Source organism: Camelus dromedarius, chromosome 32 (genome assembly GCF_036321535.1).
Source record: "Camelus dromedarius isolate mCamDro1 chromosome 32, mCamDro1.pat, whole genome shotgun sequence".
NCBI lineage: Eukaryota > Metazoa > Chordata > Mammalia > Artiodactyla > Camelidae > Camelus > Camelus dromedarius.
Genome location: NC_087467.1, coordinates 14,110,059 through 14,128,577, shown reverse-complemented (window position 1 = coordinate 14,128,577; position 18,519 = coordinate 14,110,059). Strand labels below are relative to the sequence as shown.

General features: G+C 41.5%; 1 protein-coding gene across 7 annotated transcripts in view; it reads right to left on the bottom strand.

Annotated features, from left to right (window-relative positions):
• The window catches only part of OSBPL1A (oxysterol binding protein like 1A), a 154,622-nt gene that overhangs the window by 17,744 nt on the left and 118,359 nt on the right, over window positions 1-18,519 (bottom strand). For 6 of the 7 annotated variants that reach the window (XM_031439047.2, XM_031439046.2, XM_031439049.2 and 3 more), the window contains one exon: window positions 8,233-8,308. In XM_031439047.2, coding sequence (XP_031294907.1) covers window positions 8,233-8,308 — 76 coding nt within the window. Of the gene's footprint in view, window positions 1-8,232; window positions 8,309-11,898; window positions 12,029-18,519 lie in introns of those variants that run through there. The other variant, XM_031439051.2, reaches the window with a different exon arrangement.

Sequence of the window (18,519 nt, the reverse complement as noted above, 5' to 3'; positions counted from 1 at the left end):
CTACTAGGTGCCAGACACTGATCAAAAGCCTTTTTATAGCCAGCCCTGACCTAGAATGCCCTGCTCTCTTCCCTTAACTGTTGTATATCCCACCCAGTAGGATTTCAAGGCCCAGTTCAAGTCTCTCCTCCTCAACTGTAACTCATCAATTTCCCGCCTCTTCCAGCTCCAGAAGTACCAGAATCTGTACCTGGTTAACGGATACGGAGCGTCAGTCCTGTGAGAGGGGAAGAGCTCTGCGGGTGGACGGTGGTGACGGCAGCCAGATGTGACTATGCATGTGCCACTGACCTGCCCACTTAAAAATGGTCCAATTGGTATGATGTGTATTTTACCCCAATTTTTAAAAGAAAAAAGGAAAAAAAGGAAAGGAAAGAATGGGCTCTGAGAGCAAAGGCCCCTTGCTACCTAGTGCTTGTCTCAGAGTCCCTCCCCTCTCCCCAAAGTGGGGACTTCACTCTGTACCTCACAGGGCTTGTAAGAATCAGATGAATTCATTCACACCAAACACTTAGAACAGCACCATGCATGTGTTCAGGAGCAATAAATGCTGGCTGTGATCATTACTATTACTAAGACACTCAGAGCGCCCGTCCCCCAAGTCTGCGCACAGGCCAGGCGGCTTCAAGGGCTGGTACCTCATGCTGTCGCACGGGCAGCCGAGCTGCAAAGCAGCTACGAGCGCAGCGTGGCTGACGAGTTCCAAGGGGGCATCTCTGTAGCCTCCACTGTGGGGGCTCTCACCCGGGCCAGAGGTCCCATCCGACTGTCAGGTGGCAGGGTTCGCTCGGTGGTGACATGAACTCTGGCCCCTGACTAGTATGTGGCATAAACTGTGCCATTTCTGGCTCAGCTCTTGTTTTCCACATGCACTCTGTTGTGCACAACCGCAGGGTGGGATTTATTTTAAAGGAATTTAAAGGATTTATTCATTAAAGGAATAAAGAACTTTACCTGTAAGTTTGACTCTGGATTCCCCCGCCCCAAACACTAGAATGACTGTTAAACACTTGTTGAGGGTATAAACGAGGTGCTGGGGTGTGACACTGCACCTCAGCCCTTCTGTGATTACGGCGGATCAAATGAACCCCGGCCTGGGGACTCCATCTTCCGTCTCTAAAGTGACGCTGTATACATTGCTATACCCTCATATACACCCCCTGAGAAAATATACAGGCAAGAACGGGGCAGTCAAGTGTTTCCTGGCCACTGGCTGCTCAACACCAGTTAACTAGACTTCATATGAGTTAGCAAGTCAATGAAGAAGTGTATGGTACCCACTCTGGACAACAAGGCACAAAGGACATGGTTTTACAGTCAATTTAATGGGAAGACTATTTTTTCACCATTTGAAAAGCTCCCCAAATTCTAAGAGGTTCTTTGAATACAATTTTGTAATCTAGAATAATTTAACCACCATCCTGCTTCTTTTAGTAACTCAGAACATAAGCATTCAAGGAAATAAAAAGGCACGCTTCTGGCCCAGGTAACAGACAGGGAGTGGGAGGGGAAGAAAAACCCCTGAGAGGACATATACACGCATAGGTCCAGATCCCATAAAAACAGCTTTGCTCAGAAGAGTCTAACATGTTATTTAAAATAAAGCAATGGACTTGCAGTTTCATTGCGTCTGTCAGTTTGTAATTATTATTAAATAATCTTACGATTATTATAATTGCTAAAATCTACACTTTCCTGGATATGTAATGAGAAACTCAAGTGATACAAACTGTACTTCCCTCCTGGAAATTCACAGAGACACCATTTTTTACTTAAAATACAATTAAGTTTAGTATTGGGTTCTCTAGATATTGTACAGAACTAATTAGTGCTGCATGTATTCCAGTAACAGGAAAAGCAACAATGCATATGATGAAGGTCAAGTTTCAGGAAGAAACATGAGCTAGAATTACTTTTATCATGGAGAGCTTCAGTCAGCTGGAAAAATTAAGTATTTATGCCAGGCAATTCTACCTTGTGACCCAGCTAAAAGCAAAGTTTAAATTTATCCATGCAAATTAATAGCAACCAATGATGAAACTGAAGAAACTCTTAATTGCAGCTGCTCATCAGCTGACAAACTGAGAAGGAAAAAAAAGAGCGAGAAAAGGCCACTCTGTCACTTGAGCACTATATGAACCACCCAAGGGCAAGGCGCAGTTTGATCCCACCTGAAATGAAAAATACTTTATATATGTAACGCCTAGCATCGTAATGTCCAAGTGTGCAAACATTTAAGACCTGGGTTAGAGATAAAAGCTCAGCTTAGGTCTTAAGCTAAGTCAGCCAGGAGTGCAACCCAAGCTCTTGTAAGGCTGCCAGGCTCTTCACTGACAGTCCGCTACTGGCAGCGTCTTGGCTCTGCTCCTCGGATGTGCCTTCTGCAACGTGAGGCTGGCACCGGATCCTTCCTGCACACCAGCCCTACCTCCCACAGCCACCAGAGATGTGCTACTCAGCACCCCCTCCACAAGAGGTCCCCGCCATCTGAATCTCCCTGACCACGCCCACAGCAGTCACACCAAGACCTCATAGGACAGCCCTCCTAGGACTCCTCTGGGTGAGCAGCAGCGTGAAGAAGCCTGCTGCCTCGTGCCTTTCGCTGTTGGTTACACCACTGTTCCTCGGCTCTCACAGACCAGCCCAGGGGACACAACTCCCAGAAGGGAAAGCGGGGGGTGTCTGCCTGTGAACTGAACCACACTTTGGGAACCGGGGTGCAACCAGTAGTAAAAACAGGTCGAAAAAGACATGAAAAGCTTTGAGGAAAAAGATAAACAGATATTCCTTTCCTATTCTTCCTTGTCTAGCAGCTGAGTATTTCCTGAGTTGGGAGGCCATGTCCTCCTGCCCGACAACCTCTGGGTGGGAATGTGCCAGAGCAACTGAAGCCGTGGCTGGACTCGTGGACGAGATCCACAGTCTCCACGCTGCACTCACTCAAGGTAGCCAATGGCCGTCCAGCTGATATGTGCGCTTTCAGGAAATGGACTTCCAGGTGCTCGCCCTACAAATGCACTCCTACCTAAGAATGGGCAGCCCCAAGAGCGCACCTGCACTGGACATCATGCTATTGCTCTTTTCCCAATTCTCTTTTTACAAATGCCCTTCTTTTATTGGGGAGGGACGAAGACACCCCTTATATGATCCTAAATATCAGAGTACAGGAGTCTTGCTCAAGTGTAAAAACCTTCAGGGCACCAAGTGAAGGGAGGTTCAGAAAATTAATACTGGTATCTACAAAACCTCTTTTAAGCAAGGCATTATTACTCTGTAGGAGGGCTCCCTGATTTCTCTGCTTCATTTTAGAGAAAGACCTGACATTAGAAGCGGGGTGTTCTGGCCATTTCTCCCACGTTGGGATATTCTGACTTCAGATCACTGTAGAATGAGGTGGTAGAGATGACACATTTTGTTTAATTACTTTGCTTCCTCTGCCTCCTGTCTCTTCAAGTGAGTATTTATAATGTACAGTTCTGGCAAAGCTCCAAATCTTAACTAGAGCTGTATCTGTCTTATATTTAGAATTCAAGAATGGGACAGTTGTCACAGTAACATATACCAACATGTTTATCTGAACCCAAAATAACATCACAGTCCTGACAGTGAGCGGACCCGGGATGCATCTGGCTCTAAGGTTATGTGGCAGGCGTTCTGCTTCAAGGGAATGAGCTGAAGCTGAGGTTTGGAGGGAACGAAATTAAAACTCATGGACAGATAAAAGCATTTCATGAAAAAACATTATATTGGCAAGGTGTTTCAGTGAAGAATGTTTCAATTTTCTCAACCCCTTCTCAACACTGCAAGGTATGTCTGAGTGAGAAGACACATTAACAGGAATTGAAGTTGAGAGCCCTGGTAAAGCTTCTCGGGTACGCTTCCCAGGGACTCAGATGCCTATGAGTCCAACAGAGGGCAACAAAACCTTCTGTAAGTTAGAGTTCTCCAATGTTATTTCCAATAATGTTGAAGAAGTCCTAACCGAGTTGTCAACTGTTGGATCAAAAACAATTATTTTTGATAGGTAATATATTACCACCTGATTTTTGGCATACAGCTGAGAAAAGGTTAAAGAACCGAATGATATTTAAAAAAAAAAACCCTACAGACCTCCTACTCCTATCTGTCTATTAATATGAGCGAGGTTTCTTAATCCTTGAATCTATTAAAAATAAGAACATAATTGTTGCTGAAAATTGTTGTCTCATTCTAGCAAAATATGATATTCATTCTCAGTTATCTAAATACAAGTGAAAAAAATCCATTTTATGGATAAAATTTATGAAAATGTAACATAAAAGATAAAATGTTACATGTTATTTTGATCACTCATATGGTAGTATCTGTAAGAATAACTTGAAACCTGTAGTACTGAAGTCTTACAGCTATAGAATATAAATTTTTAAATTCAAATTTTTATATGTATTTTTGTGACAGCAAAGTATGATAAGGTAATCAATAAAAGACCTTCAAAGATGAAAAAATTTGGTCAAGATACTAGTCTACAGTAAATATGGAAAAGAAAAGAGTCAAAAGGAGCAAATGGAACTACAATGTTTTCAACTCTTAAATTCAAATCTCTACAGAATTTGGCTCTACTGGATGCCTGTAAGAGTGATACAAACACCGAGTTTTTAAAGTGAAAATGTTGTAATATAACAGATCTTCATCATCTCTTATAATAATCCAACACTGATATTCTATGACTCCAAGATACCACATATGGCCTTGGGGGCAGATGCCTTCTCCAATTTTGGGCCTGGATACCTCGCTGCCTCACCCTGCTGCTGGCCCTGGTTTCCAAAGTCACTAAGGATGGACACCCAAGGCCTAGCCTCTGAGTGAGTCCTGCTGAAAAATCCTAAAGGGATGGGAGAGAAGAGGGGAAAGAAAATACGGGAAACAGAGGACAATGGATTAAGAGATTAGAGTCCTTTAACCAAAGGACAATGGGAGTAAAGAAGTAAGGAACAAAAAATTCAAACGACTACTGGATATCAGTATTCACTCTGAGCTGGGAATCTGTCTGGTAAATGCTTCAATCACACAAAGATTTAGGATTGAATTCCAGTTATGGACAGTATTCATTTCACATAGTATAACCCAACATAATTATGGGTAACATAATCCTGTCCAAAACAGATTGGGAGAAAAAAGGGTGTCATTAGTTTTGGAAATCTAAGTCTCTATATTCTTTTCTAGAAAAAAGCAAAGGAAAATGTGTACGTATGTGCCAGTGGAGGAGGATGGGCAAGGTGAGCCCGGCCGGAGGAGGTGCGGCTGGGCACTGAGGCCCAGGATGACGCCCGCCTGAAGAAGACACTGACGTTCCTTCCTGATGAGGAAGGAATCACATGAGACCATGCCTGCCAGATATGCACCTATCACGAGCTCTTAAAAAGCATGTCTTCCAAACAATGATACTCGGCCATAGAATTATACCACCATAAATGAGGGGCATTGATTTTTGAAAAAGTGGGGACCAGACCCCAGCTGAGTGTGGACGTGGGCGGTTTCCAGCAGGACGCTCACACGCCCACTCTCACCTGGTGTGCTCAAGCCGACAGAGACATCACGAAAAGCTGTTTCCATGATCACATTTCCTCCGCTACTTTAAAGACTTATTATTATGAAATTAAGATACTGGGAATGTGAAGCTACAGGAAGAGTCAGCTGAAGGGTATGTGTGTAGCTTCTCTGACTGAGATTTACCCGCACCGAAAGGACCTGAAGTGTTTGGATCATTAAGCACAACAGAATCACAAAAGTGCAGCGGGGGATTTTTTTTTAAAGTGCCTTCATTATGAAGTATATAATAAAATCTATGGATACTAACATTTTCCCATTTTTGATCTATTATCTTTTGGGAGGTAGGAGGCAGATATTGGAGGGGTCGATACCAAAAATTACTTTTAAAATTTTTATTCTAGTGATGTTACTTACATTTCTCTCTCAAGAATACACTGTGCTTTAATCTCTGTGGTTGCTCAACACTTACACCTTGACTGTTCCTGCTGCCCACGAGAGGGGGGGCCACGACAGAGCCCAAGAACAAGGCCTCCAAGTGCCACATGACTGCTCCTCAGTCCACGTTATATGTGTTCCTGTAGGATGTTAGTCTCTGATAAAACCTCAGCAGAAAACATTTTCCCAAAATATTATCTCCCTTGCTGATCTTTCTGTGACTTTATTCAGTAACTTCTAGGGATACAAGTTTGAAAACATCCTGTGGTATACCCTTTCTACCCAAACAGCTCTGCTTTTATTTGCTTTTATTTACAATTCAGCCTAAGTATTTATTTGTACAAACAGTCCTGCACCTAAAAATAAAAGTAAAATCATTCCTCTACAGAAACAGAGTATCTTTCTAAGCATGACAGGTACAAGCCAATATTTCTATCGTTTAAGAGAATGGTTAGTCTCCATTCAGACAGAATGCTTGCTTTAGGCATAAACTAGACGATTATTGGTCACTAGCCTGAACAAACTCATGACACTGCGACTAACTCTCACACCCAGTGAGACAGGAGGTGGTAGGAGACAGACTGAAGCAACAGAAATACAGAAAACTGTACTTTCCCTGAAGGCCAAAAAGACTAAACCACACCTGCAGTTTTCATACAAATTCTGCTGACCGAACAGCCTTAGACAGACGTGGCACCAATTCGACAGCAACTAGGGGTTTCACTCATCCGCAGGTTACGAAATCAATTTAATGAGTTGGAATCAGCATTAATCTAATTTAACAGAAAACATTTGTTGTAATGATGAGCATTCTTCTGTGAAACTGGTTGTAATTTTACACACACACACACACACACACACACACACACACACAGAGGTACATATTTACATTTTGGATCACAATGATAAATACGTCAACCAAGGGTCTGAAAAATGTTAACTCAGTAGAATACAAGTATTAATTTTTGTCCTGAAGATTTCAGTTCTTAAGAGACTAATATACATAATTGACATTTTATTTAAGAATATTTACATTTGCCTTGAGACATCTGGTTTGTCAAAATAAAATCAGAGCTCAGGTGTTCTGATTCTCATGTGTGATTAACAGCTAATAATAATATTGAGTACTAAGCTAAATCATGGTCTGTCTGAGACATTTTACACAAATTATCTTATTTATCTCTCAACACACCTATAAGGTGCAAATTATTCTCCTAATTTTACACAGGAGGAAGTGCTACTCAGGGACGCATGGCAACTTGCCCAGGGTCTCACAGATGGGGGGCAGCAAGGCTGGGATAAATCTCATTACCCAGCTACAGAAAGCTTAGCCGAATTACTCTCCACATAGGAGGATAAGAATATTTGTTTAAAATAAATGTTTCTGGGATTCGCATCTTGGAAATTACATTTAGGAAGTCGCAGATCACCCTACCCCATGCAGAGAACAGAGACATTCGAAAAATGCCAAAGTGGGCACACCAGCAGCTCAAAGGGTTTCAAGCATCAGAACGAAAATGTTTAGAAAGTGATTGTACTTCTCAGTATGAGGAAAATTCTTGAAGTATTCCCAGGTTGTACACTAAATTGCAAAATTAAGAAAGGTAACGTCCAGGCAGATTCTTTAGCAGCTCAGGACTCATATGCTTTTAAATTTTCACCATTCTAGTTGTTCAAAGGCCATGCAAGAAGAATTAAGAGAACTTTACTCACAATTCTAGTCTGGCTGATATCAGGTTGGTGATGTGGACTACTCTTTAAAGGAACCCAAGGATTTATGTGATAGTAAATTTCGCCAACTGCTGCCCTCCCCCCAAAACTCAGATCCACCTGCACAGATAACGAAGCAGAGACACATTCCAAGTAGCTAATGCATACCACATTTACAAATTCAAAGTACACAAACCTGCTCTGTACACAGATGCGTAAGTGAAATTATATTCTATACTGTGGGAAGTCTGTTCTTTCTGAGAGAATTTCTAGGTAATTCTATGGGAAATACAAATGTGGAGAGACAAGAGGAAAGAACATTTTCTTTTCCTATTTCCTTACAATGAAAAATCACATTAATGTCGTATCAAATGGCATAAAGAGTGGTTAAAATTCTGTCAGGAAAACCTAGTATAAGAATTTTCCTTATTTCTGATCCTCAAAAGTTTCCATGAACACTGCTGTTCATCACTTGTAGGCCGACATTAAGATTCCCTTCCAATGGATATGCATGGAACACATACCAGCTCAATACTGTAGAACACATAGTTAACTTACCATTCCAATGCATTTTCTGAGGATGCTCCAGATACTGAAGTCATTTCTGGAAAACATAGGGGAAGGCAAGCTTGTTCTGGAAAAAGAAAAGAAAAATGAAGATTTAATTTTAATACCAGTGACATTAGGAGAAAACAGCTATTGTCATTCACATGAAAGCCAGAGGCATACACATATAGAGACACCATAAAAATCTGCATTGTATACAAATGACCATCAGGCACATGACAAGCTACTCAGGATCACCAGTCATTAGGGGCATGCTAAATAAAACCACAATGAGCTATATATCACCTCACACCTGTTAGAATGGCTATCACCAAAAAGACAGGGGATTACAAATGTTGGTGGGAATGTGGAGAAAAGGGAACACTGTGCACTGTTGGTGGGGCTGTAAACTGGTACAGCCACTGTAGAAAACCGTATGAAGGTTTCTCAAAAAACTAAAATTAAACTACCATATGATCCAGCAATTCCACTCCTGGGAATATATTAAAAGGAAATGAAAATACTAACTTAAATACATGTCTGCCCCCTCATGTTTACAGCAGCACTATTTACAATAGTCAAGACATGGAAACAACCGTAAGTGTCCACTGATGGATGACTAGATCAAGAAGTTGTGGTATATGTGTATGTGTGTGTGTGTATGTTTATGTGTGTGTATATGTACATATATACATACCATAACTTCATGCTTTACATGCATACCACACACACACAAAATGAAATATTATTTGGCTATTAAAAATGAGGAAATCCTACCATTTGCAACAAAATGAATGGACCTTGAAGGTATTATGCTAAGTGAAATAAGTTAGACAGAGAAAGACAAATACTGCATGATCTCACTTACACATGGAATCTAATAACAACAACAAAAAACCCCAACAACAACTCACAGAAGAAAGATCAGATTTGTGGTTGCCAAAGGCAGGGGTTGGCGGGAAAGTAAATTAAAGGAAGGTGGTCGAAAAGTACAAACTTCCAATTATAAGATAAATAAGTACTAGTGATGTAATGTACAACATGCTGACTAGAGGTAACACTGTAAGTAAGACATAAATGAGACATATATGGGAAAGCTGGTGAGAGTAGCTCCTAAGAGTTCTCATCACAGAGAAAAAAAATTTTTTTTTTTACTGCACCTGTATAGGATGATGGATGTTAACCAAATCTACTGTGGTAATCACTTCACAGTATGTGTAAATCAAACCATTGTGCTGTACACCTTAAACAGTGATGTCTATTGTTTCTCAATAAAACTGGGAAAAATGTGCATCTTCATAGGCTAAAATAGGGTCAACCTGGGGCTGTATCCTTCACTGCTATTCTGGCCCCTGAAAAATTTCGCAGCAGGTCAACCTGCCCTACGGCTTCAGTACTATCAGATCTGAATTCTCCTAGTCCTCCTGTTTTGATGCCCAGCTGTTTGGACCACCTCAGAGGTACGCTGTCCTTTCACGTACTAACCTGTCTGACGCTGCTGTTTGGTTCAAGACAGACCTACCATATTCTGATACTCAATAAACCACTTAGCTGTTAAATAATGTAAACAAAAATGTCATCCTAGCTTAAGGTTTTTAAGAAATGAAATGGGAAAATGCAAACAATTCTAAAAGCCAAAGTAAATTTTAGGCCCAAAGACACTGACATTGGACATAACTCAGCAACTCTGGATATACTGGGAGACCTTTGCAAATTAACCTCTACAGAAGGGGCATTTCTAACACCTCTGCAGGGCCTGGAAAGTAGCCAGAAGGAGGGTGGCTGTCAGCAACAAAGGGTCTGTGGGCCCGGCTTCCTGGGGCCTCAGCACCTCCGGGGGAGGGGTGGGAGGGGCCCAGTACCACTTCCTGAAACACCCTTATGGTAAGATAATGCCTTCTTTTCCATTATCTTAGGTTATGGTGAGGGATGCTGATTTTCCAGGTGCTGTTTGAAACATATCCATGTATAGAACAGATAAACAAGATTATACTGTATAGCACACGGAAATACATACAAGATCTTATGGTAACTCACAGCAGAAAAAAATGTGACAATGAATATATATATGTTCCTGCGTAACTGAAAAATTGTGCTCTACACTGGAATTTGACACAACATTGTAAAATGACTATAACTCAATAAAAAATGTTAAAAAAACCCATGTAAGTAAAATATTAAAGAAAATGTTAAATTAAAATTTTTACCTTCTAAAGAACCTCTGTTCTATAAACTACTTTGCGTTATAGAAGTTAATAAAATTTTCAGTTTTTAAACACGTAATATTTTAAGATCCTCCATGGTAAAATTCTTCCGATTTCTTTTTCAGGAACGCACAATGCTCATTTGGCAGATCTGGCTTCTAACCAGCCTGCTGGGTAAGTGGCCACAGATGGTATTTAAATCACACTCTCTGCAGTCCAAGACCATCAATCTCTGTGACGTGAACGAGTGAATTCAGGGATAGAATCCACGCCATTATCTACCATTTGCATGTATAACACAGTTTGAGAGACGTATACAAACTAAATTTCTCATCTTCTGTCTATGAAACAGTCAGTCAGAAATCAGAAATGTAACATATTAACTAGGAAGCTATGAGCCCGAAATAAGCTTTGTGAAGACTGAATGATGGGCTGTAATTCCCCCCAACAAATGTTTACATTAAATGTATATGTATGTTACTACTCTGATGTTAGAGGGAAGAAGAGCAGAAAAACAAATATTTTGGAAGAAAGCAGAAGAGAAGAGACATTCAAGCTTTATTTTTATATCCAATTTAGAAATCATCTCAGGGTTGCCGGCCAAGAATCCCACCCAGAAATACCCTATACTCACTCTCCTGCATGTAACTCTCCATGGTGCTTTATGAAATGTAATAATGACTCATTAATGAGGAAGCCAGGTTACCGGCAACATGAATGATCTACCCTGGAACACAGCCAGAAAGCAGGGGTGAAGGGGACTGGAACAGGGCAAGGGCCATCACGAAGTCAGGGCTGTTCTCTTGTGTAGGACACGCAGTGCCAAATGCACACCCACCTTCCGACCACAAGGCGGGCAGCAGCGCACCGATCAGAAGCAGCAAGGGGAACGCGGGCCGTGCAGAAGCCGGGCCGGTAAATGACCTCAGGGCTGCTGACCGCATCTAAATCGACAGCGTGATGAGGCTGCCAAAAGGAGAACAGAGCCAGAATATTCCCAAGGGCAGCTCTGCCAGAGCTGGGATCCAGACCTGTGCACCACTCTGAAAAGGAACCTTAACACCCTTACACAGGAGGCCAGGCAAAGGTGTGTGGAGAATATCTCATTAGCAATGGCTGGAGGAAATGTGTAGCCTAGAAGAAACTGGAGGTCTGGGGGACAGTAGGCGTGACAGAGGTCTTGGGGTATTAGAGGACAGGGCCGGGGTGCAGGAGCAACAACACCCCCATCACCCATCCCCGCCAGCAGTCCCTGCACACCTTTCCCTCCACCGCACCGATCAACTCGTGACGCACCACAGGTCTCCTGCGTACTTCCTGACCACATCCCCCAAGGAGTAGGTAAGCTTCTGGAAAACACACGTTTCGCCTACTGCTCTATCCTGGTGCCCAGGGCAAGGCCTAACACAGAGGAGGAGTTTAAGTACTTGCTGAATGAGCTTAAGAATCTGTAAGGTCTTCTGGTACACGTTACCTCATTCATGATGAATCCTGTTTATCCTGTGCTGCTCCAGAGCTCAGGACTAGGCCCACTGGTGGAAGTTACAGGACAGCTGACATGAAGACCTATCTTATAATCAATTCCAAATAGGGGAGACAAGAGAGTCTCATTAGGGAAGGGTTTCAAACAGATGTTAGAGAATCCCTTTCAGTCAGGGCCCAGAAAGCCACTCCTGCACTGGGCGGGAAGTTGGTCTCCATCTCCTAAGCCAAGATGATGTGGCTAAACACCCCACACGGAACAAGACAGGCCCCCACAACAAAAAATTACCCAGCCCCAAATGTCAGTAGTGCCAAAGCTGAGAAGCCTGTCGTAGTAATAGGAGAGCTTCACAGATAATTTTAAATTTTGTAGTGGCTATATATTTTTTTAAAAAGTAAAAGGAAACAAGATAAATTAATTTTAATACTATACTTTACTTAGTATGTCCAAAATATTAGCATTTCAACATGTAATCGATATAAAACTATTAATGAGATATTTTATACTATTTTCCCATTCCACATCTTCAAAATCCAGTGTGTATTTTACACTTCAGAGCGCATCTCAGTTTAGCTACTGTATGTTTAACAAAGTGAAATGTAGTCTTACCAAAGCAATCAAGTTCTGTTTAATGGAAAAATATTTTATACTGCTTCATTGTTACAAACTATATTACAAAATTAACATAATAAGCCTGTATTAATTAGAATTAAATGAGACCAAAAATTCAGTTTTGCAGTCACACTAGCCATCTACCAAGTGCACAAAAACCAGTGGCTAGTGGCTACTATTGGACATTATGGATTTCTGTGATTACTTCTGAAAACAAAAGGATAGTACTGCTCTAAGATTACGGGGGAAGAGCAAAGAATTGCTCAATTATAAGAGTCTAAAGTCAATGAGAGACAAGAGTCCACAGCATAATCATCAGGAAAATGCTAAACCTGCGATATATTTAAAGTAGAGGGAAAAGTTTTTTTAATTAGGTACATTAAAAAATGTTTTAAAGGATTTGTACTGAAAAGGACGTGGTTCTGTATTTTAAATTTTCACTCCCTCCACCGATGGGGGTAGAAAAAGAATTCCCTAATGATGTTGGACGGGGACGTATGACTCCAGGCAGAAGTAAGAACAGCAGAGAGCAAGCACCAGACTTTCCAGGCTGAAAGCACAGATCAATTATTCTCTTCCCTTCAAGTTTATCTGAGAGTCATTATCCTGAATTCTATGCTTCCTTTTTTCCTTCCCACAGAGAGAAAACACGCTGTACCAGGGACTGAGAGTGATATGCCCTGGTTCTATTTTCAGCCATACAGATGCCATTATGACTATCCACACAACACCACAATAACTGGTCTTTAAGTGAAGGTCCCATCGCAGTAGTTTTATCTCCGTGATGCACACGGCTCAGCGGGGGGCCCCGCCATCACTCCCTGCTGCACAGGGTTGTATCCAGAGCCCAAGATGAACCAAATTAACTTGGGCAGTGTGACTGACAAACGCAGTGCTGGAATCCCCCTTCCTCTGAAAAGGCTGTGCAAGTTCAGGGGATCGCTGTCCCCCAGATCTCTGGGAGATGCTTTTGGATGGCAGACACTATATGGGAGGCTGAGCCTGATGGAGCCTCTCAGACGCACGTGAACTGCACAGATGCTCAGTCCCCCAGGCCACGCAGGGCCAAGGCCTGCCCGCTCCTGCCCACAGATGGCTGGGTTAGACAGACACTGTGCGCTCGTGGAGACCCTCTGACCAAGAGTAGAGAAGGATTATTACAAAGCCAGCTTTGGCTGAAATCAGCTGCCCGGGGTTTCAGGTGTGCTTCTGTTTTCATGAGGCCGCCGAGCTGTGCTGGGGCCCTGTCTGAGGATGTCCGTAGCCCACCGGAACACCAGCATGCGTGGGTGGGCGTCTTTCACTCAGAGGAGGGGAGAGAAGGAAGCAGGGCCGCAGCTCGGGCTCCTGCCTCGGCCACCCCCAGTCCAGACGACACGGCTGGACAAGCTGCCTGAGTTGGCAGCTAGATCTGTGCTAAGTAATGCCTGGGACAGAGAGTGTCTCTGGGAAATGAAGTTTCAGTTTTCTTACCTGTACATTGGTTTTTAAAGAATTAAAAAGATTCTTCGTTATTTTCACAAAGTACAGACATATTGAGATGAAAACATTCGCAATCACTGGTGATACCATCTGCCCACTGATTTTAGCTTCTCAATATATAAGAGCTCCTTGTATATTATAAATACTTTATTCACCACCTATATTGCAAATAACTTTTTCCAAGTCTAACACTGGTCTTCTGATTCTGCTTACGGTATAATCTGCCAAAACCAAACCTACCTGCCTGGGAAGACTATATATGTTATGATCATAATGTATATGTGAAACTCTAAATAAACAACTATCTTCCAATATTTTCCCTATGGACAAGATAAAACCACTTCCCAGTCCTATTAATAGTCAAGCCAGAAAAAAAGGCAAATCTCTTCACTCATATAAAAGTTTTGTAATCTCATTCTTATGCTTTTAGAAATTCAAGTTCTGTATCAAAACCAAGGCAACACAGAACATAAACAATCTTCACAAGCATTTACCACACGGAAGTAAACATAATTACACAGGGTAACAAGTATGCGCTCATTTGTCAGATTACAAAATAATACGTTATTATATACCAGGTGAAATAATCCATAAAGATAAAGAACAAGCTACTCCCACCTCCGATACCAATGTGACAGCCTGGGGTGCCGCCCTCCACACTCTTCTCCCTGCACGAGCACATACAAGTAGAGATATTTTTTGATATATTACCCTAGAAGTCACAGGGTTTGTTTTTTTTTTTTAAACTAAATAATAATATAAGAGGATACCCCTTCAAGGTGATAGATGTAAGTGTATCTTTATGCACAGGGACACAGGCCCATACATGTAACTTTGTGTAAGTAGTGTATCATGAATGCCTGGTTTAACAGTCTTTCTCCCCCTGTTCTTTTTGCTTGTCACCCCACATCCTCATCTCTGCCACCACTGTACCACCCTGTAACCCATGTTAAAAACCTGCTATGTATTTTTCCATACTCTTACCTTTTCTCAGAGAGTCACAAACAAAGTGTGCACGTGTGCACACACAAGGCAGCTTTCTGATTTCAAGATTCCAAAACAGAATACCAGTTATACACACTTCTCCATGGTTTGCTTTTCCCTTTCAGTACTTTGTGGAAATCTGTTCCAGTTAAATGGTAAACTAATCCTTTTAATGAATGAGTCATATTCTATGACAAGAATACTGTCTATCAAAGTATATTTTGCCATTCTCCATGAAAGGCATTCACTGTTTTCATTGTTTTGCCAAAACAAACAATACAGTAAAATCATCTTAATATATTGCATTGCTAATTAAACCTAATGTTTTCATTTCTATGGCAGGGAGTACCAGTGGTAAGACTGCTGGGTCAAAAAGTATCTCTATTTTACTTTTCCGGGGATGCTGCCCGATTGCTTTCTGAAAAGATTTTAACAATTTTATTTCATCAATCATCCATGACGGCACCTCCCCTCTCTCCCCACCAGCAACAATTGGTGTTAATGGGTGTTCTTACTCAAGTTTTCTCAGTCCGACTAGAAAGTGATACCACAGTGCTATTTTGTTTTTCCTTGACCACCAGTGAAGTAGAACATCTTTTCATATATTTAATGACCACCTGGATTTACACATCTGTAAACTGTCTCTTTATATCATTTGTAACCTCTGGCTTTTTTTCTGTCAATTTGTAAGAATTTGTTGACAGAGACTAATCTTCCATTTGTCTTTTACTAATCTTTCAGTTAGATTGCAAATAGAATCATTTATAGCTTAAAAAAAAACTTACAGGCAAATGTGTCTTATCATTTTTTAAAATAGCTTCTGGGTTTAAGGCTTCTTCCCTCAACCCAGGTTTTTTTTTTAACCCGATGTTCTAATTCTTTAAATGACCAAAACACGTATGTGTATCTCAAGACCCTATTTCTACATATAAATAGCTAGGTACCTTTAAGGCATCTGTCCCTGCCCATTCGCAGTGGACCCCTTGTGCCTCTGAGAGTTCTGTGCCCTCTCACCTCTATGCCTGCCACAACGGGGCCTGCGAGGTCGCCCAGTTTGCTTTCTTCAAGACAGAGGAGCTCTCTCTCCAACAATTCTCTTACCCACGCGTTCAGGAATCTTAACAGTCTACATTTTTATTTAGTTTTAGTCCAGTTTCTATCTCCTTTCAAAAGACCCTTGACCACTGATCTGTATGCTTCAGGGAGGAGAGGAAAAGTTCAGTGGTTTTTTTTTTTAAAGCACCATTTTCACAAATGCTGTGGGCATCACATTATCCCTGAACTAACTGAATTCTACCAGAATGAAGTGTGTGAATGCTAATGTTTAGTGTTTACCCCGTTTTAGACCCCGTGTTAATCACGTAACAAGCATCCCCTCACTGAAGCTTCTAAATAAGCCTATAAATTACACACTCATTAATGAAATAACCTGTCCATGAGTGGTCGAACTGGAATTCTTTAGCTCCAGATCCGTAGCACTTGGGTTTCAGAGTGCAGACTGCCACTCTGCATAAACTTGAACAAGCGACTCCCTACTCTATGCCTCGGTGTTTCTACACAGAGAACGACAGTACTATGTCACATGGTCATGGTGAGGTTCCAGTGCAACAATGCACATACAGTAGTATTTTTTAAACTTTGAGTCCTATTCATTGGTGGTTTGTAAACTCAATTTAATGACTCATATAACCGGCATTTAAGAAAAATGAAGAAACAGAATGTAACATCTAACAAGAGCAGGTATTATAAATGAGAATTTTGTTTAATAACACACACACCTGTAATGTATATACTATGTGGTCAAATACTTTTTTAAAAACATTTTCCACTCTGGGACTTGGTCAGTGCTGTACAACACTCAGCCCAGTGCCTGGGAGACAGAAACTCGCGACATCCAGTGGGTACTGATGTTACTATTAACTATTTCAGGGAAAAACCGTCTCATTTTCCTATCTGAGTTGGTCAAGATTTAAAACTGCTACTATGTTCTGGAGGGATAATTTACTTTTACTAATTACAGTTTCAAAAGATGACCTAGAAAAAGGGCTGTTTACTGGACAATATTCACAACTAGATAAAGGTTTACACAGAGAAACAGGTAAGAAGTACCGCTCTTACCCTAAAGGACGGTGGCAAGGCTGTGACATGAGCACCAGTCCCCGGGGAAGGCTCTACACAGGACACAGTGGCCTCACATGTGATCAGATACCGGTGTGGCCAGGGGAGATTTTTCAAACTCCAGACTTGGGCTCAGAACCTCTGGTTCTAGGGCAGGGGAATCTTAAACAAAGGTTCTTTAAAAAGACTTGGTTAGGGCACAATGAAGCAACATGGGAGGGGCTGTTGGTAAAGTTCCTTTCCTCGTCATTTAATAGCTCTTGCTATTCCTTGTTTTAACGTCATACAACCTGGGTGAAAGTGTCCAAACAACATTTTTCATTTACCTGAAATGATGGAAGGGAATATATTAACAAATCCCAAGCCTAATTTGATTGTGCTTTAAACATTCCACTGCCATTATAAAACAGTATTAAAACTGACTCCCGTCTTCAGACTTGAGGGCACTTGCCTTCACCAAACACAGCCTGGAGACATCCAAGCACGGCTCCTCCGTTCAGGCTTCTCCTCGGCACCTACTTGGGAATGACCTCGAACTCAAAGATGCTGTCTACGCGCATCGGAATTTTAAAAGCTACTCTGATGTTCTAACTTAAAGCACTGAGGTTGGCTGGGGTTCCATGCTCTGCTTGAATCCCACGATTCTTAATTTTCCCTATCTTCCCTCGCCCCCACTGTTAATTTCTTACACATCTGCCGCTCACCAGGCTCAGGCCCCTGAGGCTGTGGACTAGGTCTTGCTCTCCTCTGCATCCCCACGGTGCAGAGTAACTTGCACGTAACAGGTGCTCCATGTTATATCTAATGTCTTCTGAAGTTAAAATGGGCCACGGAGAGAAAAAATAGCGGAAAAAAATGAGAGGTGGATAAGGAGCAAATGCGGCATGACGAACACAGATAACCAAATTTTCCACCTCTAAGTCACTTAAGAAAACAGTTTTAAAGCCAAATTCCTTAACACACATTTTCAGTTGCACTTAACAATTAAACATTTGTTCATGCTATTAAATATTCTGAAAGAATCATCAGTTTGAGCAGAATACTCATTTGGATATTTAGAAAAGCAAGCAACAACCTAATTCTAACCTTTGATGCAAGATCAAAAGAATGAACTAACAATCTAATAATTTCATAGAGAAGCAGACTTTATCATGGCAGCACTGAAGATCTGTGTGCACACATGTGCATATGTATTAGGTGTTTTGTACTTCTGTGTGTGTATCTGTGTGCAATTATTAGGTGCTTAGCATCTCTCCTCTCAGCTATCAGAATTCCTCTTTCCTTCTCTCCCAAATCCGTTCTTCCACAAGTACCAATTTAAACATAACCCTAATGTACACAGCTTCTATTTGAATCTAATCATCTGATTTCAATGGCACTACTGATGTTTACTAGATATTCAAAATGAAACAGTCT